Source organism: Coregonus lavaretus, assembly GCF_964263955.1.
Source record: "Coregonus lavaretus genome assembly, contig: HAP1_SCAFFOLD_1577, whole genome shotgun sequence".
Lineage (NCBI taxonomy): Eukaryota > Metazoa > Chordata > Actinopteri > Salmoniformes > Salmonidae > Coregonus > Coregonus lavaretus.
In genome coordinates this window covers 11211-37633 of record NW_028164250.1, presented here as the reverse complement: position 1 = coordinate 37633, position 26423 = coordinate 11211, and the positions used below count along the sequence as shown (strand labels likewise).

General features: G+C 43.7%; 1 protein-coding gene across 1 annotated transcript; it reads left to right on the top strand.

Moving 5' to 3' along the window:
* Window positions 1-104: 104 nt before the first annotated feature.
* On the top strand, window positions 105-12930 carry LOC311117279 (2-hydroxyacyl-CoA lyase 1-like; the record flags this gene model as incomplete). Its single annotated transcript, XM_084192250.1, has 10 exons — window positions 105-119; window positions 1026-1113; window positions 8423-8498; window positions 8657-8729; window positions 8918-8995; window positions 9172-9266; window positions 9566-9678; window positions 10478-10613; window positions 10961-11066; window positions 12847-12930. Coding segments are annotated over 10 exons (864 nt in total), but the record flags the coding sequence as incomplete, so codon positions are not given.
* Between the last annotated feature and the right edge of the window lie 13493 nt (window positions 12931-26423).

Sequence of the window (26423 nt, the reverse complement as noted above, 5' to 3'; positions counted from 1 at the left end):
TGTCAAAGGACGATGCCTCAGAGCTCATTTACAACTTTGCCCAGACTTCTGTTAGGAGACTCCTGGGGCAGTGTATGGGAAGGCCTTTGCCACCATCAGCTGAAATGGTTTTGGATCAGGTCATCAAGTTGATGACAGACGTGGTGATGGACAGCCTGACTTATGTGTCCAAGTCTACAATGGAGGATGGTAAGTGAAAGTACCTCTTTTCATCTGCATAGGACTTAATTGTAACATGATGCTCAATACATTGCGTTTTATGATGTAAAATTCACTGGTTGTGTCCAAAATGGCACCTTCTTCCATATTTAGTGCACTACTTTTGACCAGACCCTATGGGTCCTGGTCAAAAGTAGTGCACTATAAAGTGAAGAGAATGCCATTTGGGATGCAGTGACTGACTTCAATGGCTGCGTCCTCTTCTCCCAGTTATTGTACACAGGTCGGTCACACTAGCGTGCTCTTCTCACTCAGACACCAGCAATGCCACAAGTGACATCACTCATGGTGTTGTAGCTGACCTTAATGCTACTGAGGAATTCCCTGCCAGGAGCCTTAGCCCGGCTGATGTAAAGGCTGACGGCATGGCCCGCCTTCCCTCTGCCAGAGGGGAAGAGACTAAGAAGAACAGGAAGTGGCGTTTCCTACCGAAAATGCATAAGTTTCCAAAGATCATGATTAAGGTAGGGTGCTCTGTGTTTTGAGATTACATCTGTAAGGCAGGGCTGAATTTTACCCTACAGATTCACTACACCCCTATTGTCTCTCAGCATTAGAACAAAACTGTTGTCATTGTCTTTAGGAGGTTGAGTGAGGACGCTGTAATGCAATCCTAATACACATGGGAGAGAGTCAATGGCTATGTCCCAAATGGCACCCTATTCCCTATATAGTGCACTACTTTTTACCAGCGCTCTATGGGCCCTTTTCAAAAGTAGTGCCTTACGTAGCGAATAGGGTGCATTTTGGGATGCACACTCTGTATTTTACACAGGCTCAGTTGTCCTGATGTGTTTTGTCAACAGCTGTTCAAGACAAAAGGGGAACCGAAGAGCCACCCTAAACAGGATGCACTGCCTACCAAACGTCTCAGAGAGACTCATATTTCACAGGGTAAGTGATAAGCATCGATAATGTCATATTGATGTATCACCCTATGACAAGCTTGTTAAAACAGTGACAACAGATACAGGCAGACCGACGGACAGACAGGCAGACGGACAGGCAGGCAGACAGACAGACAGGCAGGCAGGCAGGCAGGCAGGCAGACGGACAGGCAGACAGACAGACAGACAGACAGACAGACAGACAGACAGACAGACAGACAGGCAGACGGACAGGCAGGCAGACGGACAGGCAGGCAGACAGGCAGACAGACAGACAGGCAGACAGACGGACAGGCAGACGGACGGGCAGGCAGACAGACAGACAGGCAGGCAGGCAGACGGACAGGCAGGCAGACGGACAGGCAGGCAGACGGACAGACACAAACACACACATTCATTTTCTGATTATGAAATGTTCTTATGACAGATGCTGAGTGTGAGGTTCCAGAGGTTCCATCCACTTCCCCTCCCAAGGAGGACCTGACAACCACACCGGCCCCTGCTCCCCAGGAGTCCCAGTCCCGTAAACGCCCACTCATAGTCAGGGTGTTACACGCTCTCTCCAGAGCCATCTCCAAACCATTCAGAGGAGCTTCTGGGAAGAAGAATTAGCCAAATGCCTGATTTTATTAATATTATATTTTAATCAGAGCCTTTATTTAATAAAACATTACTGCATTGATTTCTGTCTATAGTAGTCTTCATGTATGTGCAAGATAACGGTAAAGTACTTCAAATCACATAGTCAAAAGTATTCATAGTGAAGTACCGTTTATGATTATTGATTGTGGAAATACACATAATACAGAAAAGTTGTTGTCACATACAAAGACAGACATAAAGGAGAACTCCGTAGACCAGTCACATTCTCAAGCCATAACTAAATCCATGAATGGATCTCCTATAAGATGACAGGAGAACATTTGTAACACTTTCTATGAATCCAGGCTCTGTCGCAGCCGGCCGCGACCGGGAGACTCATGGGCGGCGCACAATTGGCCCAGCATCGTCCAGGGTAGGGGAGGGAATGGCCGGCAGGGATGTAGCTCAGTTGATAGAGCATGGCGTTTGCAACGCCAGGGGAGTGGGTTCGTTTCCCACGGGGGGCCAGTAAAAAAAAATATATACATATATATATTTATTCACTAACTGTAAGTCGCTCTGGATAAGAGCGTCTGCTAAATGACACACAAAAAAAAAAAAAAAAAAAAAAGCCTATATCTATAATGCATACACTCAAGTCATTTACATTTACATTTACATTTTAGTCATTTAGCAGACGCTCTTATCCAGAGCGACTTACAGTTAGTGAATACATAGATATATATATATTTTTTTATACTGGCCCCCAGTGGGAATCGAACCCACAACCCTGGCGTTGTGACCACTGCGCCACTCAGGAGTATTTACATTTTACATTTTAGTCATTTAGCAGAAGCTCTTATCCAGAGCGACTTACAGTTAGTGAGTGCATACATTCTTTTATTTGTTTATTTTATTTTTATTCTTTTTTTATATATATATATATATTTTTTTCATACTGCCCCCCCGTGGGTATCGAACCCACAACCCTGGGGTTCATACTGTCATACACTCATAATGACTTAATTGAGTTAAGTGTTAAGTTAAGTGCAGTTATAAACACATAATGAGGGCTTATTATGTATTTCTTGCAATAAAAAAAGAAAAATGCTACTAGTTTATTAAATATTCATGACTGCTATTGCACGGCTCATGTCCACACTTCTGTACAATAGGGGGCAGTAATGCACCATAACGTTGGATGCCAACTGTCTATAAACCCCACTGAAGAAGAAAAAGCTACTCATGTAATGCATGCTGGAAAGCAGACAAAAACTAATGATTTGCAAGAGATCTAAACACGATTTATAAGCTACTGAACAACAAGTCCAAGAAAGCATTGCTAACCGCGTTTGCACTTTGAACAGATTTCTCGACAATAATAATGGAAGATGTGACTGGGGCTCAGCTCATTGCAGAGGCACTAAAAGCTCAGGTGAAGTGTGTGCAATTTATATAAAACAGTGTTATACTGTGTAACCGTGTTGCTAAGAATATATTAGTCGCTGATCATGTCCTTGGCAGTGAGAATGTAGCACTACGAGTTGTGAAAGTGTGCCATAGGTCATTGCACTGGTATAGCTAACTATTAATATTGTTGTAGAAAAACATTTAGATGTTTATGTGGAATAGCATATGTTAACATAGTGAGTTTTTGTCCTGGGTCCGCCTGGGTCCTGCAGTCGGTGAAAAGCAATTGCACTGCCTGCATCTCAGAACTGCGGCTGCCTTGATCTCATGAGGTTATCGTTGCCCGCGTGTGCATGACGTCAGAGAAAGTCGGGATCAAGTCGGACACAAATCTAACCAGCATGCATTGGGCGGTGATCGCTGGTAATCGATTCTGCGCAGACCTGGCTCATCTCAAATGGGCCTCTTGTCTATGATCTGTCGGCATGGTTATACTGGCCTGTGGCCTTGTTGGAGGCCTTGATGATATCGGAGGGGGGCTCCCATTTGAAGCAGGGCTCCAGATTGGCCATCTTTATGGTCATTATTGAGGACAGGGTGCCATCCAATGCTAGGCTGTTTCTTCTCTTGGTTTTGTTCAGTCCCACAACTGAAAACACCCTCTCAGCATCTGCGTTTGCATGGGGCAACACCAGGACAAGCTTGGCGACGGCAGCAAGCCTCTCGAATTCTTTGGCTCCTGTCACCTATGGAAAATGCACCAAAACACAATGGAAAAACATACCTTGATTTTTTATTGATTAATACTGTGAATATACTGTAGGTTGATCCATTAACAAAGTTCAGATAAAAACATGCATAATTTGAAACATGCATGACACATATATGCATGCAACAATTTTAAGCAACAGATGTAGCCAAGCCACACCTGCCAAAAGAAAAGACAAAAAAGGAAAAAAAAATTACATTATGCTTCCGGGTTGCCATTTCAGCCCAGAAGCTTTCCATTTCAGTTTAGTCCTGCAGGGATATCATTGGCATGGTCTGATAATTTAGAAACTCCTCACCCAGAAGGTCATGCTCCTCTGGCCAATGGTATGGGAGGAGATGGGGAAACCTATTTATGAAAGTAGAGTTACAAGTTGTTACGTTTTAGGTATATAGTCATCAACCAGCAGCAGTTCATACACATCTTTGAGGAGAAGCCACATAAGAATATCTCATGTGCAGTTTAGGAGTGAACACACCTCATCATAAAACACAGGGTATTTTAGCTAAGATGAAAGACAATAATTAGAGAAAAAAAACGAACCTTTCAACAAAGTACAGGACATCTTCGATGTCACTTTCAGCCCTCTGCCGTACATCTACAAATTGTGCGTGCTTGATCAGTGGCTCTTCCAGTGGCAGCTTCTTAAGTGCATAGTCCACAGCACTTGTCAGGAAACACAACACAGCTTCATGGAATGAATCCACCTGCTGTGGTGTGATGTCACCCTCGTCGAGTAATCTGTTAATTTTAGCCCTGGTTGTGAACCCAATACAGCATATCGGTATAATGTACAAGGCTAAATATCACATATCACAGTGTTTGATCATAATAATAGTCAAATACTAACCTGGTAAATGGTTTGCCTTTTCTTCAAAGGCAATTTCACAAGGCTCCTCATGGCACTGCAGAGCTGCTGGAACCATAAACTTGGAACATAGCTTGCGTACGAATTTCACCATCTATAACAGACATTTACAAAAATAGTAGGTGAAACCTGTTTTAGAGGACCCCTGCAGATATCAGCAAGAAACACAGAATGGAAAAAAACTGCAAAATCCAATCCCACCTCATCATGTAACAAAAATATTGATGACTGCTCTCTCTGAAGCAGCAAGTTGAAAGAAGTGAAAGTTGGTACGGTGGCTTGGAAGAACAGCAGGTACACTTCTGTCATGGGGACAGTGAATGTCTGCACAAGTCTCTTGAACCTGGCCTGATTTTCATCTTGAATCAATCAATAAATAACACAAAACAAGAGGTTGTCATTAATACAAGTATGTGACTAACAATCCATGTAGTTGCTGCATAATGAAATTGAAAATTGATGACCATACTAGCAGATTTGTAGTAGCTGGCCAGAGGTTCATACAGCCTCAGGATCCTGGTCACACAACGTTCAAGGCTTAGCCAACGGACCGAGATATGCAGGAGGACCTCCATGTACTCCGCTTCATGGAGCTCACAAAACTCTGTTTTAGACATTAAATCCATATCATATATTTTCTACAGCTCAGCATTTCAGTATTACACTTAATAGTATCAAACATGCATACCTGACAGGTATCCTTTCCGATTTGTGCTACCCTTGAACCAGTAACCGATGTCCACTACCATATCCTCCAAATCAAAACCGGACACCTGCAATGCATAAATCAATCGTAACGCATTCAGTCAATGCATGTAATTAGGATACAAATAAAAAGTTACATGTAAAGATAAATCAGGCCTTAACTCACTTTAAAAAATCTTTAAAAAATCCCACTCCTGCAGCTTTGGCGGTGTTATGTGCCACATGACAAGGACAACCATGAATATAGGTGTTGGAATGCTTCTGGAGCACCCTAGAGGCAATGGAATTACGTGGTCCAATGTTCACAGCTGCATTGTAAACTGAGAGACCAAAGCAGTTCTCCCAAGGGATGCCATGCTCCTCTATGGTGGAGTTAATTTTGGTGAAGATCTCACTTGCTGGCCCACATCTCCTCCCACTTGTTGTGCACATATTTAAGAACTGGTGGACAACTTTGCTGCCCATGAAGACCCGGACAGTAAGCGGGTTCATCTTTTCCACTCCTATAATGACAAGTTAGAATCATACAGATGTTCATGTTATTAGATGTTTAAAAATACACAAAGCACATGTTTTGCAGATGAGAAAAATCTCAAATAGTTTGTGAAATACCAGTGTCATTCGACCCATCCGTAACAAGGGTATACGGGGCTTTTTTCATCTCCTTCACAAGCTCCTGTGTGAAATATGGTGCGAGTGCTTCATTGGTAATGCAGGATGACTTAGTCCTGGCACACCTGTACTCCTGCGCTGTCTTCGAATCTCCGAAACATTATTTTAGGAGAGGCCCCAGGTGGTCCGCAAAGGCTAGGGGGACGTTGTGAACTACCAACCCAGCTGTCATTTTGACCTCAGCCCTTCTTGTCTGTAAGAAATAAAAAATTATTAATCCTCCCAAAATACCATAGTTTATTTAAAATAGACGCCTGCGATAATAGGGCACAGGTAAAAAACACATTCAGCAACTAAGATCTCAAATTAAGAAAACTGGACTGTACTACACTGAAATACAAACCACAAATTAGTCAAAACTATCAACCATGACTTTACCGTGATCAACTAGAACACAAAACTCTTGATTGAACCTTGACAGAATCATTACACATATCATACCTTAACCTCTTGTGCAGACATACCCCCAACAGATGGAACGGCCATTGCATATTGGGATATTGTGGCTGTGGACAGGAGAGCTCGTTGCTTATCTTGGTGGCCTTTTGCTTTTTATATGGCGCACTACATCTGTCACACCCTGGTGGCAACATGAGTTTTCAATACGGCAGACTGCACACCAGTAGTGCATGTTGAGGCTCCCTCTGGTAATAAATGGCCATGAAGAGGTCCACTCATTTTTGAAAATGGATCTATATGTTGCTGCTCCAGCCAGAGCACGACTCTTCTGGCCCTGCTGTTGGATTGGGGGGGTCTCTTCTTTCTGTCCCTCTGTGTCTTCTTCCATCTGCCCTGTTGGTTGTTCTATTTGTCCTGTCTGTTGCTCCTCTGCATGTGCGTCAATCTGTCCTGTCTGTTGCTCCTCTGCTTGTTTGTCAGTCTGTCCTGTCTCCTGCTCTCTCTGTCCTTTGTGTTGCTCCTCTGTCTGTTGTCCTGTCGTTTCTATCAATCGTTCTGGCTGTTCTGTCAGTGTGTTTGTCTGTCTTTTCTCACTTGGCTGGTTCTTTAAATAAAATAAAAGGTTTCGCTTTTGTCCTGGCAAAGGTCTCTTACGGGACATCTTTGAAACCTTAAACAATTAAAATGGTCATGTTGGTTTAATAACTCTACTCTCAGTTACAAAAACATACCTACTTCTATTGCACACATTTCCTGTATTTATGTTAAATTCTTTGGAATACATCTTACCTGTTCGAAATCAGCTGAGTTTACATTCACCACACTAAATCATGTTCACACGCACAAACAAATAATTTATTTCAAGATTTAAAGTTTAAGAGAGTGAGTATTCAATTGGACGACATTTCATTGTTACATACCTAGTCTCAGCTCAGCTTCTTATCAGACTTCTTCAGGGCGGCAGGTAGCTTAGTGGGTAAGAGCGTTGTGCCAGTAACCGAAAGGTTGCTGGTTCTAATCCCCGAGCCGACTAGGTGAAAAATCTGTCGATGTGCCCTTGAGCAAGGCACTTAACCCTAATTGCTCCTGTAAGTCGCTCTGGATAAGAGCGTCTGCTAAATGACAAAAAAAAAAAAAAGGTAGTGACCTGCTCATCTTATGTTGACTTTCACGGCAATGGTATCTCTTCTTCTGTCGCTAACTTCGGGGTGCAGCACATATGGTTCATTGGCGCTCATCAGCGCCATCTACCGTCGGGGAGTTTGAAAAAAGGAACGAACGAGTCTCTGCCGATTTTTTTTGCTTGAGAAATTGGATGTGTGGCGTGAGTGCGTGTGAAAACAGGCAAAAACGTGTGTCACACGGCGAAAGCGTGAGAGTTGGCAGCTCTGTGTTAACACCCTTGTTGATGCATGCCAATGTGTGTGTCAATGCAAAGAAAATCTAAACTACATTGTAACAATTCATATACAATTCAGAATGAAAATGTATGCACTCACTAACTGTAAGTCGCTCTGGATAAGAGCGTCTGCTAAATGACTAAAAATGTTTTAAAAAATGTAAATATACTGTATCTACATGTATCTCTCTACAGAATGTAGAATATATGTTTGGAATAGTTGGTGTTCCAGTCATTGAAGTAGCTATGGCAGCTCAAGCCTCAGGAATCAAGTATGTGGGAATGCGCAATGAACAAGCCCTAAGCCACCTTTTTATTACTAAACCAGCTCTCCCCAAATCATGTGATATTAACTACCCTTACATAGACTACAGGAGCGTGTAGTGTGTGAGGGTCAGTTTCATAGCTTTTTTGCATTGCTAATTATGTCTGCCTGTCTGTCTGACCCTTTGTGTGTCTGTCTGCCTGTCTTCCTGTCTTTCCCTCTGTCTGTCTGTTCCTCTCCAGTCCAGGTGCATGTCTGGTTGTGTCTGGACCGGGACTCATCCATTCACTTGGTGCAATGGCCAATGCTAACATGAACTGCTGGTATGCTAGAACTCCACAAACAGAAGACCCTACTACTCATGTTCAGTGGCCTTTCAAAAGAAGGGATGCTATCCGCACACTGCAAAAAATGATCTGAGGACTCCAAACTATCTCAGCTTGTCAGTTGATGTCATTGTGTGATACCTCTCTCTCTGTAGGCCTGTGATTGTTATTGGAGGCTCCTCTGATCAAAACCAAGAGACCACTGGGGCGTTTCAAGAGTTTCCACAGGTACCGATTCAACCATGACATTTCTGACTATTGAACATTAGGGGATGGTATCCCGGGACACAGATTAAGCCTAGTCATGACCTAAAAAGCAAACTCAATAGAGAATCTCTGTCTGGGAAACTGGCCCTAGCAGTTTAATTGCTGAAAGAGGAAATCATTTGTTATTTGTGGTCCTCTTTCTCTGTCAGGTGGAGGCATGCAGATTGTACAGTAAGTTCTCTGCTAGGTCTAGCAGTCTGGATATGATCTCCTCAGTGGTAGAGAAGGTATACAGTCTACTCTGACTCCCTCTGTGTAGTCCTCTTCATATCATTTGGTATCACCTGCAATTGTCTGTTTTCTGACCTCTAATTTTCCAGCTTAGCAAGGTACCTTAACTGCTTCATAAGAGCACAGCACAGCCTTAATTGATCTGAATGGAAGGGTGTTTGGTCTGTCTAAGGCAGCACGCACTAGCATGTATGGACGTCCAGGTGCTGTATACGTAGACATATCTGGGGACATGGTCAATGCTAAATTGGACAGGAGCAGAGCCAGGTTAGTGGCCATCACTGTCTTTCATCCATTTAAAATGTATACTAATGCGTTACTGTTGAATATGTATACCTCTGAATTCACATCACCGTAGTCATTTTTATTTTATTTTGTTATACCTTTTAACGTCTGAAGTGAACCAGAAATTAAATTACTTAGAAAATATAGCACTATATCAAAATATTCTCATCAGAGAATAGCAATAAGCCTCGATAGACCTTCATGATGTATTTACATATGCAATACAGTTGCTAGGTAACATGTTTAATGTTTGACCTATTATTTATTATTTCCTTTGTCAGAGAGGTGCCCTGTAGTCCACCTCCTCCTGTGAGTATGGCTGACCATATGGCGATCACAGAAGCACTGGCGGTCCTGAAAGGAGCCAAACGGCCTTTACTCATCATTGGCAAATGTAGGCATTGCTTTTTTAATAGCCAGATCATCTGGGGGAAACAGAACTAAAATGTTGCATAATTGCGTCAGATACTTGGTTAAGGTCTGGGGAGATGTTAAGAGAAAGATACTAACGCCACTTGCGAAGTTTCCACCCCCCTAAACGGAAACTCTCTGCAAGTTTCAGGCAAGTTTATGGGCCAAATGTCCCCTCCCCTTCTGAAATTGAAAAGATGCGAGTACCTGCGAAATCGGGATTTGTCCAAATGATTAGTGGTGAAAAATCAGCGTACCGGAACAAAGTTGTCACATCCCAGTCTGTTGACAGACGCTACTTCCAGTTATGTTACGTGCGTCTGTCCAGGAGAGATCAATAGCCAGGTGAGACGCACTGTAACACATATAGCACTGTACCACAGCCGGGGCGGCAAGTAGCTTAGTGGTTAAGAGCGTTGTGCCAGTAACCGAAAGGTCGCTGGTTCTAATCCCCGAGCCGACTAGGTGAAAAATATGTTGATGTGCCCTTGAGTAAGGCACTTAACCCTAATTGCTCATGTAAGTCGCTCTGGATAAGAGCGTCAGCTAAATGACTAAAATGTAAATGTACCACGGTTCAGTCGAAAATAGGGCCACGTTCAGTCGACAAATGTTGTTGACATGATTTCTCATTCTACCTGTCCGAGAGGCACGTTCGTTCTACATGCTATATTTCTATCTGAACGTTGCACAACGTTTTGCTCAGCTGAATGCATCCCAGTTGTGAAGGCCAGTCTGTTGAAATCCGTGTGGCAGTGCCCTCTGTCTGTGTCCCTCTGCAGGTGCAGCCCATGGAAGAGCAGAGGGGGCTCTGAAGGAGCTGGTGGAGGGGTGTGACCTGCCCTTCCTGCCCACCCCCATGGGTAAAGGGGTGCTGCCTGACGATCACCCCAACTGTGTTGCTGCTGCCCGCTCCAGGTCAGCCTCTCCTTCTCTCAGCTGGCATCATATTCATGTACAGACCATTGACTGTATAAGTAGGACCAATAATTTCCCTGACCATTTGAACGGACCACGAAACTCCTGAAATCCCTATCTATAACTAGTCTCTCCTGGCCAGGTCATGTCAATGTAAACTGGTGTCAATCAAACAACTACACTACTCCTATAACTAGCCTCTTTTCATTACATTTTGTTTTGTCCCTGCTCTCCTCCTCCTCTCTTCCTATCCTCCTCCTCCTCTCTTCCTATCCTCCTCCTCCTCTCTTCCTCCTCCTCCTCCTCTTCCTATCCTCCTGGTTCTATGGTCTTGGTGGGGACTGCAGAGCTCTGCTCCAGTCTGATGTTGTGGTCCTACTTGGTGCCAGACTCAACTGGATCCTGCACTTTGGCCTTCCCCCCAGGTTTGACACCCAAGTAAAGGTCATCCAGCTAGGTCAAAGGTCACCAGTAGGGTTTCTTTTTTTTCCTTCTTTTTTTCGGATTTTCTTCTTATTCCGTTCTGATTTCTGGAATCTTCCAACAGGGATTTCTGGGAATTTTGGGAAAGTAACTGTAATTTTGCAACCCTAGTCACAGGTCATTTCATAGTGAACTACATTTCATTGTAACCAGGTATAAAGGTATTTGACTCAGTCTATTGGATTTAGTCTATCAATTATATAGCTTCTCTATAAGTCTTTGTGGTCTCTCCAAATAATGTCATGGCTGTCTTAGTGCTGTACAGTACATCTATATTTAAGCAATAAGGCCCGAGGGGGTGTGGTATATGGCCAATATACCACGTCTAGGGGCTGTTCTTAAGCACGATGCAACGCGGAGTGCCTCGATACAGCCCTTAGCCGTGGTATATTGGCCCTATACCACAAACCCCAGAGGTGCCTTATTGCTATTATAAACTGGTTACCAACGTAATTCGAACAGTCAAAATACATTTCAAATCAAATCAAATCAAATTTTATTGGCCACATGCGCGGAAATACAACAGGTGCAGACATTACAGTGAAATGCTTACTTACAGCCCTTAACCAACAGTGCATTTATTTTTAACAAAAAAGTAAAAATAAAACAACAACAAAAAAAGTGTTGAGAAAAAAAGAGCAGAAGTAAAATAAAAGAAGAGTAGGGAGGCTATATATACAGGGGGGTACCGGTGCAGAGTCAATGTGCGGGGGCACCGGCTAGTTGAGGTAGTTGAAGTAATATGTACATGTGGGTAGAGTTAAAGTGACTATGCATAAATAATTAACAGAGTAGCAGCAGCGTAAAAGGATGGGGTGGGGGGGCAGTGCAAATAGTCCGGGTAGCCATGATTAGCTGTTCAGGAGTCTTAAGGCTTGGGGGTAGAAGCTGTTGAGAAGTCTTTTGGACCTAGACTTGGCACTCCGGTACCGCTTGCCGTGCGGTAGCAGAGAGAACAGTCTATGACTAGGGTGGCTGGAGTCTTTGACAATTTTGAGGGCCTTCCTCTGACACCGCCTGGTATAGAGGTCCTGGATGGCAGGAAACTTGGCCCCAGTGATGTACTGGGCCGTACGCACTACCCTCTGTAGTGCCTTGCGGTCGGAGGCCAAGCAGTTGCCATACCAGGCGGTGATGCAACCAGTCAGGATGCTCTCGATGGTGCAGCTGTATAATTTTTTGAGGATCTGAGGACCCATGCCAAATCTTTTCAATCTCCTGAGGGGGAATAGGCTTTGTCGTGCCCTCTTCACGACTGTCTTGGTGTGTTTGGACCATGATAGTTCGTTGGTGATGTGGACACCAAGGAACTTGAAGCTCTCAACCTGTTCCACTACAGCCCCGTCGATGAGAATGGGGGCGTGCTCAGTCCTCTTTTTTTTCCTGTAGTCCACAATCATCTCCTTTGTCTTGGTCACGTTGAGGGAGAGGTTGTTATCCTGGCACCACACGGCCAGGTCTCTGACCTCCTCCCTCAACGTGACCCATGTTATACGGTCAGATATACCACAGCTTTCAGCCAATCAGCATTCAGGGCTCGAGTCACCCGGTTTATAAAAGGGAACGTGTGTGTGTCAGCCTTAGCATTATGTGGTGCTGCCTGGTTATTTCTGTTGTGTTTAGCTTGAGGTTTGGCCACTCCTCCAGCTGCTGTTACATGTGTCACGCACGGCGCTCTTCCTGTCGTGTCGTTGCTGGTATGTTGTAGTAACGTTCCACATACGTTATTTATGTCAAGGTCAATGTCAAGGTTGATCTGTGTGCTGAGGAGATGGGGAACAACGTGCAACCTGCTGCTGCTCTCCTGGGGGACATCAATACTATTGTCAAGCAGGTAACACAACACAGTCCTGGGGGACTGGAGATCCTGGTTTGAATCCAGGCTCTGTCGTAGCCGGCCGCGACCGGGAGACCCATGGGGCGGCGCACAATTGGACCAGCGTCGCCTAGGGTAGTGGAGGGAATGGCCGGCTCAGTTCGTAGAGCATGGTGTTTGCAACGCCAGGGTTGTGGGTTCGATTCCCACGGGGGGTATGACATTTTTTTATAACGTATGCACTAACTGTAAGTCGCTCTGGATAAGAGCGTCTGCTAAATGAGGGCAATGTGGGGCATTCTTATTTTTCCTCCACTGATGATGATATCCAATCTGTTTATTCTTACTTTTGTGAGTCAGTACCCAAGAACAACACAGTCATTTTTCAGAACACAATGAGAATTACTCAGAATGACAGTTTGTTTTACACCACTGTGCTAGTACAGGATAAAGTTGAGCTGAAGGGGATGTTAGATAGTGAGTCCATGGCTACTACTCTGCGCGCAGATATTGTACCTCGGTTGAGGGAGGCAGGAGTGGTAGAGGGGAACTTTCTAGCTCCTTCAGACATCATCCTGGTGGGTTGTGGTGGGAACAAACTAGCCCAGTGGGCATGTGTGACTTAAAAATGCAACTTTATGGCTTCTGTTATGTAGTCCCAGTGCTTATTGTTGATGGGCAGGTTGATGAACTCATTGTGGGAACTAATGTGTTGAAGTCTCTGATTAGACAGTGAGTTTCTATGTGCTCACGCAGGTGCCCGAGAGCTGTGGCTGCACCAAGGGCTAAGCTATTGTGTGTTGTCTCTTCGTGTACAGGTATGTCATTTATTTTGTCAGAATTATGTTGTATATCATTTTACTTGTATTGTATAGTGTGTTGTTAGGCACTGAATGTGTGCATGCAGCACCTGTTCTCTTTTGCCAGACCTTCAACTAGCAAGGTGCCCGAGAGCTGTGGCTGCACCAAGAGCTAACATATTGTGTGTTGTCTCTTCGTGTGCAGGTCGAATAAAAATTATCCAACCATCAGAATTCCAGTTGTGGCAGTGTCCTAATTACGTGACCTGCCGACTGGTCAGCTCAAGCCGACCGCCGGAGCTGTGCATGTGGATGAGGTGCACGACCTGCGCATGTGAATTTGTTGATGGCTTACTGTAAGTGAATATATACTGTAAACAGTGAAAGTGAATGTAGCATATTCATTAGATACAGGTATTCGTGCTTATTTGTATGTTTTGGATGAATTTGTTTATTGCATTTATTTTTTTTGGTATTTGAATGCACTAAATTACATTGTATTTTAGTGCTCTGTTGAGCCATGGAAGATTCTCAAATCCATAAGACGTGTTATGCTGGGGATTTTAGTGTGGGTAGAGGGAGGGGTGTCCTTCCATTTACACCAATTGTACAGTCAGCTCCTGGGAGTAGAGCGTTTGCTAGTCCTGAGTTTGCAAGCACTGGGAGGGGTAGGCTGTTTGTTCCACCTGACCAGGGTATCCCACCTCTGTCTTTTGAAGTACCATCATCCACAGTACTCGGTGATAATGGGATGCCTCCGAGTCAGCTTAGTGACCTTATTAAGCAGATTGGTTCAGAGATAGGAGAATCTATCAGAGCGAGTTTACTGCAGCCTGGGGTTTCAAGTCTTTCTCCTGCCCGTCCCCCTCACCAACCCCAGCAGTTTCCCCTGCCTGAGCAGTGTGGGTCAACCTTTATTGATGCGTCCAAGCTGAATCTGGTTGTGAAGTCAGATGTTAGTGCTCCACCTCTTTTTAGGGGTGATGGCTCAGATAAGTACTCTGTCCTGGAGTGGGAGGAGTTAATGGAAGTCTACCTAGAGAAGAGGGGTTACACTGGGTCTGGGAATGTTGGGGAGGTGATGTCTAGGCTCATGGGGAGGGCACGGGATGTGACCAAAGTCTGGAAGCGTAACAACCTTGTTGTCACAGATGTTAAGGCGGTGTTCAGTGTTTTCAAGCAACACTTTGGGGATACTGTCTGCTCAGGTATGCCATTAGCTGATTTCTATTCAATCAAACCATATGCTAATGAGGGTCCAATAGATTTCTGGATTAGGCTTAACAAAGCTGCAGAGGCAGCCGACCAGTACCTTGTGAGTGAGGGCAGGACCTTACCCAATCAGTGCTCAGAGTTGGCAGTCATGTTTGTACGCAACTGTCCTGATAAAGAGTTGGCCCAAGTGTTCAAGAGCAAACCCATTCGTGACTGGACAGCCAGTGAGGTACAGGATTGGTTGGATGAACTGTTAAGGGAACGTAAAGCATGTAGAACACAACTTTCACAGCAGGTTGCTGCTGTTTTTGACTGCCCTCAGGAGGGAGTGGGTCCTGTGAAAAGACCTAATGTGTCATCTTTTTCTCAATGTGGCCGTGAACCAGACCAGGCACCATCTGTATCTGAGGGTGGGACATTAAAGAAAGTTTTGACTTTGTTAGAGAAGGCTCTGGTCAGCAATACTCAGTCTGTGAGTGGCGCAGTGGTCTAAGGCACTACATCGCAGTGCTAGCTGTGCCACTAGAGATCCTGGTTCGAATCCAGGCTCTGTCGTAGCCGGCCGCGACCGGGAGACCCATGGGGCGGCGCACAATTGGACCAGCGTCGCCTAGGGTAGTGGAGGGAATGGCCGGCTCAGTTCGTAGAGCATGGTGTTTGCAACGCCAGGGTTGTGGGTTCGATTCCCACTGGGGGTATGAAAAAAATTAATAACGTATGCACTAACTGTAAGTTGCTCTGGATAAGAGCGTCTGCTAAATGAGGGCAATGTGGGGCATTCTTATTTTTCCTCCACTGATGATGATATCCAATCTGTTTATTCTTACTTTTGCGAGTCAGTACCCAAGAACAACACAGTCATTTTTCAGAACACAATCAGAATGACAGTTTGTTTTACACCACTGTGCTAGTACAGGATAAAGTTGAGCTGAAGGGGATGTTAGATAGTGAGTCCATGGCTACTACTCTGCGCGCAGATATTGTACCTCGGTTGAGGGAGGCAGGAGTGGTAGAGGGGAACTTTCTAGCTCCTTCAGACATCATCCTGGTGGGTTGTGGTGGAACAAACTAGCCCAGTGGGCATGTGTGACTTAAAAATTCAACTTTATGGCTTCTGTTATGTAGTCCCAGTGCTTATTGTTGATGGGCAGGTTGATGAACTCATTGTGGGAACTAATGTGTTGAAGTCTCTGATTAGACAGTTCAAATCAAATGACAGCTACTGGCGGGTGGCGGGTACACCAGGTTCCTCTAGCCAGTGTGATGTCAAATCTGGAGAGATGGAGAGGAGACTCCATCCCAGATAAAGTGGGCACCATTAAGTTGAAGAGAGCAGTAACGCTCCAACCCATGAGTGAGCATCTGGTGTGGGGCCGCCTACCGCCAAAGACAAAACTCTCTGTGGGCAGTACTGTTGTTGTCGAGCCCAGCACGTCTCGTTGTGTGAATCGACACATACTAGTGGGGAGAGTAGTTACGCCTCTGTGGGGGGATGGATGGCTCCCTGTGAAGATTGTGAATCCAACAACATCGCCAGTTACCCTGAGACGAAATGCTAAAGTGGCGGATGTGTACCCTTGCATTGCATTGGAGTATTTTAATGATGTCAAGCAGCAAGCAGCTCATCAGAATGTGGCAAAGGCTCAATGTGACAGATCACATGGCAGTCTGACAGCTAAGAGTTCAGTTGGTGGCAGTGTAGATAATGGCAACAGTACACTGAGGAATCTTGGACTTCAAGGCCTGTCTGTTGAGGAGTGTCCAGTTTCACAGTTCTGGAAAGATAAACTTGTCAACTTAATTGGGAAGTATGACACAGTGTTCTCTAGACATAGCCTAGATTGTGGCGAGGCAAAGGAGTTCTGCCTTCGCATACGGCTGACTGATGACCGCCCATTTCGATGACCTTATCGTAGGCTGTCTCCAGCTCATTACCAAAAACTCAGGGAAACACTGGATGATATGGAGGAAAAGGAAATCGTCAGAAAATCCAGCAGCGAGTATGCCTCACCATTGGTGCTGGTATGGAAAAAGAATGGGGACTTGCGCCTATGTACTGACTTCAGGTGATTAAATGCCCGCACAGTAAAGGATGCTCATCCCCTGCCTCATCAGGCTGATGTACTGGCCGCGCTGGGAGGTAATGCCTTCTTCAGCACAATGGATTTGACGTCAGGGTATTACAACGTGCCACTGCATGAAGAGGACAAGACATACACTGCCTTTTCCTCCCCTTTAGGTCTGCACGAGTACAATCGGTTACCTCAGGGCCTCTGCAACAGCCCGGCTACTTTTATGAGAATGATGCTGACCATCTTTGGTGACCAAAACGTTCTAAGTCTCCTTTGTTACTTGGATGATCTGATGGTTTTTGCTAAGACGGAGGAAGAGAGTCTGCAGAGACTTGAGATGGTTTTTCAGCGGTTGCAGGAGCACAACCTTAAACTGTCTCCGTCTAAGTGCAAGTTTCTGAGGAGGTCTGTAAAGTTTTTGGGCCACATCATTTCTCAGGAGGGTGTAGCCACTGACCCTGCTAAAGTTCAAACCATTTTGAATGTGACTGAGAGTGAAGCTGAGAGTGAAGCTGATGGTGTCACACCGTCTCCTATCAAAATAGGTTCTTTCCTTGGTATGGTAGTATACTATTAGCACTACATTGAGAATTGTTCCATGGTTGCTAGGCCATTGTTTCAGCTAACTACAGGTCAGAAGAAGCCTAGGAGAGGCAAGGGTAGGAAGTTCATACATACAGGGCGGCAGGTAGCTTAGTGGTTAAGAGCGTTGTGCCAGTAACCGAAAGGTCGCTGGTTCTAATCCCCGAGCCGACTAGGTGAAAAATCTGTCGATGTGCCCTTGAGCAAGGCACTTAACCCTAATTGCTCCTGTAAGGCGCTCTGGATAAGAGCGTCTGCTAAATGACCAATTATTATTAATTATTAAGAGGCCTGGTCCCCCTCGCAGGCTCACTGCTGCAGACTGGACTGCCGAATGTCGACTCGCTTTTGAAGCTTTGAAATCAGCACTAGTTGACCAGGCACTGCTGGTTCATCCAGATTTTTCTCAGCCATTTCTACTTTCCGTGGATGCATCTACTAGTGGTTTGGGAGCTGTACTATCACAAGTGCAAGATGGGAAGGACATAGCCAGGCCGATAGCTTTTGCTATTAAATCTCTTAATCATGCACAATCCAAGTATCCTGCTCACCGGCTGGAATTTCTAGCCATGAAATGGGCCATTCATGATAAATTCAGCCATTGGCTGCGAGGGCATAAGTTTACTGTGTGGACCGACAACAATCCACTCAAATATATTCTTACAAAGCCGAGACGATGCATGCGAGCAGAGATGGGTTGCAAAGCTGGCACCCTTTGAGTGGCGCAGTGGTCTAAGGCACTGCATCGCAGTGCTAGCTGTGCCACTAGAGATTCTGGTTCGAATCCAGGCTCTGTCGTAGCTGGCCGCGACCGGGAGACCCATGGGGCGCCGCACAATTGGCCCAGCGTTGTCCAGGGTAGGGGAGGGAATGGCCGGCAGGGATGTTGCTCAGTTGGTAGAGCATGGCGTTTGCAACGCCAGGGTTGTGGGTTCGATTCCCACGGGGGGCCAGTATGAAAAATACAAATGATGTATGCACTCACTAACTGTAAGTCGCTCTGGATAAGAGTGTCTGCTAAATGACTAAAAATGTAAAATAAAAATGATATCCAGTACATACAGTGGGGAGAACAAGTATTTGATACACTGCCGATTTTGCAGGTTTTCCTACTTACAAAGCATGTAGAGGTCTGTAATTTTTATCATACATACACTTCAACTGTGAGAGACGAAATGTAAAACAAAAATCCAGAAAATCACATTGTATGATTTTTAAGTAATTAATTTGCATTTTATTGCATGACATAAGTATTTGATACATCAGAAAAGCAGAACTTATTATTTGGTACAGAAACCTTTGTTTGCAATTACAGAGATCATACGTTTCCTGTAGGTCTTGACCAGGTTTGCACACACTGCAGCAGGGATTTTGGCCCGCTCCTCCATACAGACCTTCTCCAGATCCTTCAGGTTTCGGGGCTGAGATCCCCAAAGCCTACAAGAATTCTGATAGTGAAACTCCACTCAGCTGGGATGGTGCTGTGCCTGATGTTGTTAACTTGGTTGAAGATGCTTTGTCAGTCTGATCTGTGACAATCTACCAGGATTCTGATCAGTCGTCTGACACTACTAGTGTTGAGTCGGAAATTGAAAGTGTGCTGGCTCCGGATATGCTGATCTGTAGTACTCCCCAACCTGAGGTTAGACCTTTGAGCACGGTTGGTGCTGTCCGTGACATTCCTGCTAGGTTTTTGGGTGAGGGTGTTCGGACTAGACTAGGTAGATTTATTAATCGAGTGAATAGGCTAATCCAAACTATGTCTACACAGGAAATGAAACAATTCTTGGTTTCTCAGTGACGGTAGGATATTGCCTACCTTTTCTTTGTTGTGTGTATGTGGTAATCTAAGTGGGTCTTAGAGTGATTTGTGGGTTTGTCTAATATTTTTGACAATTCATGTAACTTTGTGTGTAGTTCATCAGCATAAAATGTATTTGGCATTTTTTGTATAGGGTTGAATAAGGGATTAGCTACCTCTTATTTTTCCTAATCCTTCACGGGATAGCTTTCCAGCTGATCGACCATTTGTGGGTCTAGAATTAAGGGACTACACTGGGTTACTCTGTCGCCCTGTGGGTGTGGAATGTTTTTTTTCTTTCTTTGCTTTGTTACCTTCGAGGTAATGTGTTTTGTTTTGTGTTTATAATATAGTGTAAAACAGTAGGGGTGAATGTAGTAGTGTGATGTTGTTCCCCTAGATTATGCACCAAGTTGCACACAAGGACAGTTCAACTAGGCCAGGTCAAGAGGGGATGTTAATAAGTTAATAATAATAATAATAATAATATTAATTCAATGTGGTTTTTATTTAATTACAGCTGCATAGCTAATGTAATTTTTTGGTGTACAAACATTTTTATATATCTATATTGTAAATACACCTAATTGTAAAAGACAATATAAAGATTTATGTTAACAACTTTCACCAAGCTCGCTAATTTGGGTACCTATTGTAACTCGGGAGTATTTGGGTCAGTGTTTGAGTGAGTTTCTATGTGCTCACGCAGGTGCCCGAGAGCTGTGGCTGCACCAAGGGCTAACCTATTGTGTGTTGTCTCTTCGTGTACAGGTATGTCATTTATTTTGTCAGAATTATGTTGAATATCATTTTACTTGTATTGTATAGTGTGTTGTTAGGCACTGAATGTGTGCATGCAGCACCTGTTCTCTTTTGCCTGACCTTCAACTAGCAAGGTGCCCGAGAGCTGTGGCTGCACCAAGGGCTAACATCATTTTTTTGTCTCTTCGTGTGCAGGTCGAATAAAAATTATCCAACCATCAGAATTCCAGTTGTGGCAGTGTCCTAATTAAAAGTACACAACGCAGAACGAACCACGCTACATATGCATAATGATGTAGTAAACAACATCGCTCTGCGTGGGAACTTTTGGTGGGGGGGAAGTAGCCTTTATAAGTCTCCATGGTGGGTAAAGACCATCACTTCGTTGTCTTGTTGGGAATAGTAATAATTTGTGACAGTACGCATTGTATTAGTCTAACGGTTGTTTTTAATTTAGTTTCTCACATTAAACAGACATTTGAGAAGGATTTGAGAAGCGAATTGCTTGCAGTTGTACCTATGACGCACAGACACACTAAAGCTGTAAAGTGTAGTTAGAAAAGTCAATTTACATTATTTGCAGATGTGTTCCCTTTTATTTACAAATCGAAAAATGTAACATTTGAAATGAATGTGGCAGAACAGTTAAGCATAGAGTTCCTGTGGGAGTCTTCTCCTTCAGTCTTTTTGCCTCCTATGCCTCGTTTCCCATTAGATGGGATTTTCCCAATGCCAAGTTCACCTGAGACAGCCGCTATCCAGTGTCATGTGTTGCTGAATTACAGATCTCGCTATCCCAATGTCGCTGCTGTCCATGGTGCTGAAATATCCAATCTCGGCTATTTGCATACATAGGACCAACCACACTTGACACCACACACACAAGTTAATGCTAATATCACACACACTTTTGAACATTGCACAACCTGCAACAAGACACTGAAACAGCACTTAATTTCAAGTTTGTTTGTTTCTGAATAAAGATGCGAAGAATGAAATCAATGTGTGGAAGGAGATTGGACAATGTATAGGCATTCCCTATAGCTGTATTTGACTGGAGCATGATCAGATTGCTTTGTTTCAGCCAGAATGGAAATTTGGTCTGAGAAACTATGCCCATTATAGCATGACTATTTCAGACAGAATTCACTTAATATTGTCTGTAAAAATATAAATAAGGCAATGTTTATATGACCCCCTTTCAAACATTCACATATTTATCATTTTCTTGCAGATATACAGTACATTCAGAAAGTATTCATACCCCTTAACTTATTCCACATGTTGTTTTCTTACAGCCTGAATTCAAAATGGATTCAATTATAATATTTTCTCTCACGCAGCTACATACAATACCCCATAATGACAAAGTGAAAACACGTTTTTGAAATTTGTGCAAATGTATTGGAAATGAAATACAGAAATATCTCATTTATATAAGTATTCACACCCCTGAGTCGATTAAAGCTGTGTCTTTCTGGGTAAGTCTCCAAGAGCTTTGCACAACTGGATTGTAAAATATATGCAATATACATTATATAGACAGCCATTTTTTTTTTTTGCCATAAGTTTTCAAGCCAAATTAAGTCAAAACTGTAACTAAGCCACTCAGGAACATTCAATGTCATCTTGGTAAGCAACTCCAGTGAATATTTGGCCTTGTGTTTTAGGTTATTGTCCTGCTGAAGAGGGAATTTGTCTCCCAGTGTCTGTTGGAAAGCAGACTGAACCAGGTTTTCCTCTAGGATTCTGACTGTACTTAGCTCTATTCTGTTTCTTTTTATCCTAAAAAAGTCTCTAGTCCTTGCCAATGACATGCATACCCATAACATGATGCAGCCACCACCATGCTTGGAAATATGAAGAGTGGTACTCAGTGATGTGTTGTGTTGGATTTGCCCCAAACATTACACTTTGTATTCAGGACATAAAGTTAATTTCTTTGCCACATTATTTGCAGTTTTACTTTAGTGCCTTATTGCAAACACAATGCATGTAAGGTTTCCTTCTTTTACATTTACATTTTAGTCATTTAGCAGACGCTCTTATCCAGAGCGACTTACAGTTAGTGAGTGCATACTCTGTCAATTAGGTTAGTATTGTGGAGTAACTACAATGTTGATGATTCATCCTCAGTTTTCTCCTATCAAAGCCATTAAACTTTCTAACTGTTTTAAAGCCACCATTGGCCTCATGGTGAAATCCCTGATAGTTTTCCTTCCTCTCCGGCAGCTGAGTTAGGAAGGACGCCTGTATTTTTGTAGTGACTGGGTGTATTAATACACCATCCAAAGCGTAATTAATACCTTCACCATGCTCAAAGGAATATTCAATGTCTGCTTTAATTGTACCCATCTACCAAAAGGTGCCCTACTTTGCGAGGCATTGGAAAACCTCCCTGGTCTTTGTGGTTGAATCTATGTTTCAAATTCACTGCTGGACTGAGGGACCTTATAGATAATTGTATGTGTGGGGTACAGAGATTATGTAGTCGTTTGAAAATCACTATTATTGCACACATAGTGAGTCCATCTAACTGATTATGTGACTTGTTAAGCACATTTTTACTCCTGAGATTATTTAGGCTTGCCATAACAAAGGGGTTGAAAACTAATTGATTAGATTACTAGATACTAGACTCTGTCAATATGTTTTTGGAAGTGGCTCTGCATTTCTTGCATACACATCATATTTATGTAAGGATTATGACGACCTTCTAAAAGGACAAAGCTGTTTATGTGTGTTCCCTTGTCTCCACTGTCACCACATCCCTCGATGTGTGCAAACAGAGCATCTATATCAGGGATGGGCAACTCCAGTCCTCGGGACCTGATTGGTGTTACACTTGTTCCCCAGCCCCAGCTAACACATTTGACTCTAATAATCAAGTACTCATGGGCTTCAGTTTAGAATGCAATAAGTTTAATCAGCTGTGTTTGCTAGGGATGGGGAAAAAGTGTGACACCACTCCGACCCCCAAGGACTGGAATTGTCCATGCCTGATCTATATGGTAGGACCAGTACCAGATTAATATGGAGGCGAAAGAAACGCACACCTATTTAGGCGAGGTGCTGGCTATCGGAGTAGAACACTTGAAAAAGAAAAGGAGAGCCGCACACTCTAAGAGCTCAGATGCAATAATTTAATAACTTAATAACCAACGTCAGGATACCCTGATGAAGACAGCTTGTCTGTCGAAACTTTGGTTATTAGGTTATTAAATTATTGCATCTGAGCTCCTAGAGTGTGCGGAAAAAGTGTGACACCACTCCGGCCCCCAAGGACAGGAATTGTCCATCCCTGATCTATATGGTAGGAACTGTACCAGACCTGAATGAATGTGTCTGTTTTGAATATTCACGGAGACAGAATGATGTGGTTGATAGCAGAGACGTCATGCCCAAAGGGGGCACAGGGTCACCTGCCCCCTCAGATTTGTGATGTTTAAATTTGTCTTGTTATTTTTTCTCTGTCATACTACTAACCATGAAGTTGGCTTTAGCTAGCCCAGATAGGATCCCATTCTCCCAACCTAATAACTACACTGAACAAAAATATTAACGCAATATGTAAAGTGTTGGTCCCATGTTTCATGAGCTGAAATAAAAGCGTGAAATATTTTGTTCGCACAAAAAGCTTATTTTTCTCAAATTGTGTGCACAAATTTGTTTACATCCCTGTAAGCGAGCATTTCTCCTTTGCCAAGATAATCCATCCACCTGACAAATATGGCATATCAAGAAGCTGATTAAACAGCATGATAATTACACAGGTGCACCTTGTGCTGAGGATAATAAAATGCCACTCTAAAATGTGCAGTTTTGTCACACAACACAATGCACAGATGTTTCAAGTTTTGAGGCAGCGTGCAATTGGCTTACGGACTGCAGGAATATCCACCAGAGCTGTTAACAGATACGTTTATGTTAATTTCTCAACCATAAGCCAAGGCGGCTTTAGAGAATTTGGCAGTACTTCTAACTGGCCTCACGACTTCAGACCACTTGTAAAGCAGCGTATGGGCGAGCTGTTGGCTGATGTCAACGTTGTGAATGCTCCATGGTGGCAGTGGGGTTATGGTATGGGCAGGCATAAGCTACAGACAATGAACACAATTGCATTTATCGATGACAATTTGAATGCACAGATATACCGTGGGATAGTGTACGTGCACAAAGTGAGTTTGTAACATGTATATCATTCTTACTTGTTGTTCTTTATATTTACTACCATTGCCTATTGTAAGTTGCCTCTCTGTGTTTTACTGTGTTGTGTAATACTCCGCAGGTAGCATTATGCCATTAATACAGCCCTTCCTTTGTTAATAGCGTTGTTGCTCTACTTGTGCTCTCAGTTGTTGTGCATATTCATTACCCCTGTTATCTGTCCATTACAGGACCACTATCATTCCACTACCTTTCCATGTCCATTTCATCCGTGTGTGTCAATAAAGTATCCTTGAATGTAACTCTGAGGTTGCCTTATTCCCCTCTTACCGGGGGAGGTGAAAGCGCAACCTGGTCTCAGAACATTTCGTATTATTCTGTATGTACAAAGCTGTGATCAAGGCAAAGGGTGGCTACTTTGAAGAATCTCAAATCTGAAATATATTTTGATATGTGTAACACGTTTTGGGTTACTACATGATGCCATATGTGTTATTTAATAGTTTTGATGTCTTCACTATTATTCTACAATGTAGAAAATACACAAGACACAGAGGAGGAGAAACTATCCAACACCCTGGGAGAGAGAACGAGTGACCTCAGTCGAACTCACAGCCAGAAAGATGGGTTAGATACAGGAGAGGAGGAGGTTACCCCGATGCCATCACCCCTGCTCCTGTGAACAAGGAATGAGAGGGGAAGCCTTCTAATCAGGCCAACGGGCAGGCGGAGCGAGAGGTCATAGTGATAGTGATTCACACCCAGAGAGAGACAGACAACCCATACAACCTCTTGGCTGAGATTAACCACACAGAGGTAGAGGCAGAGGGCCTTCAGGGCAAGCCAGTCAGCCTGCCTGCTCTGATCCTCAAGTCAATTGTATTTAAATTCATATTCATTAAAGATTTTTAGTCAAGACTTGAAAAGTGCCATTTATTTCAAATGATAATTATTCAGTGTCTGCAACCCTCAAGAACCAGGGTGAGTCTGGGTCCCCCTTTAACTGGGCAAACACAACTTGCATATTGTCATAGACTAGGCCGAAACGTTAATCTTTTAACCTTGCTTAAATAAAACAATGAATTTTTAATAGTGAGCAAGAGTTTTCTATGATGATTAAAGTTTTTTTGTCGCGCCCTCCACTTTTTTGTCAAATAATACATCTAAAAAAAATGTAATAAGTTAATTATTAAAAGCATTAAAATTGGGATTGGGATGTTTCCCACCTATTTATACAACCTACTCCACAAAGTTTAGAGAAATGTTCTGAAATTAATTAAGAATTAAACAGAAGAAAATCAGAATTGAAGGAAACTATAATGCAAAGAATTTAATGGTATATGGTTCAATCCTGTTTCTGGTCTAATGAATAGTTAATATTGTTCCTCCTCTTCCTTGTGGCAAGCGCAGCAGCACACTGCCCTCCAAAGCCTGCAAAAAAAACGCTGGACTGCCCCTTTCCTCGCCCTGGATGGAACATCCAGGGTCACGTCCTTGGTGACGTGTGGGGTGACGTCCAGGGTGACCACAGCAACATCCTCTGGAAAGGGACAAAAGCGGGACAGAATGTAAATAAATGCAAACCGTAGGTTCTAAACACTGGCCAGTTGAATGGGATCTTTTATTTCAGCTCATGAAACATGGGACCAACACTTTACATGTTATCATGATGAATGGCACCTGTCAGAGTGCTTTCTATAAGTCTTACTCACCTGCTTGGATGTCAGATGGCAGAGTGGCGTAGACGGCCACCATGAGAGGCTTTTCTTCAGGTGTGACGTCCACAACCTCCAAGAGTGAAGAAGCAGGGTATGCATCTGTGTTAGGGGTGAGGTCCACAAGCTCCAGGTGGGAAGAAGCAGGATCTGCCTCTGTGTTTGGGGTGATGTCCACAACCTCTAGGTGGGAAGAAGCCGGGTCTGCATCTGTGTTAGGGGTGATGTCCACAAACTCCAGGTGGGAAGAAGCAGGATCTGCCTCTGTGTTAGGGTTGATGTCCACAACCTTCAGGTGGGAAGAAGCCGGGTCTGCCTCTGTGTTTGGGGTGATGTCCATAAGCTCCAGGTGGGAAGAAGCCGGGTCTGTCTCTGTGTTAGGGGTGGTTTCCACAAC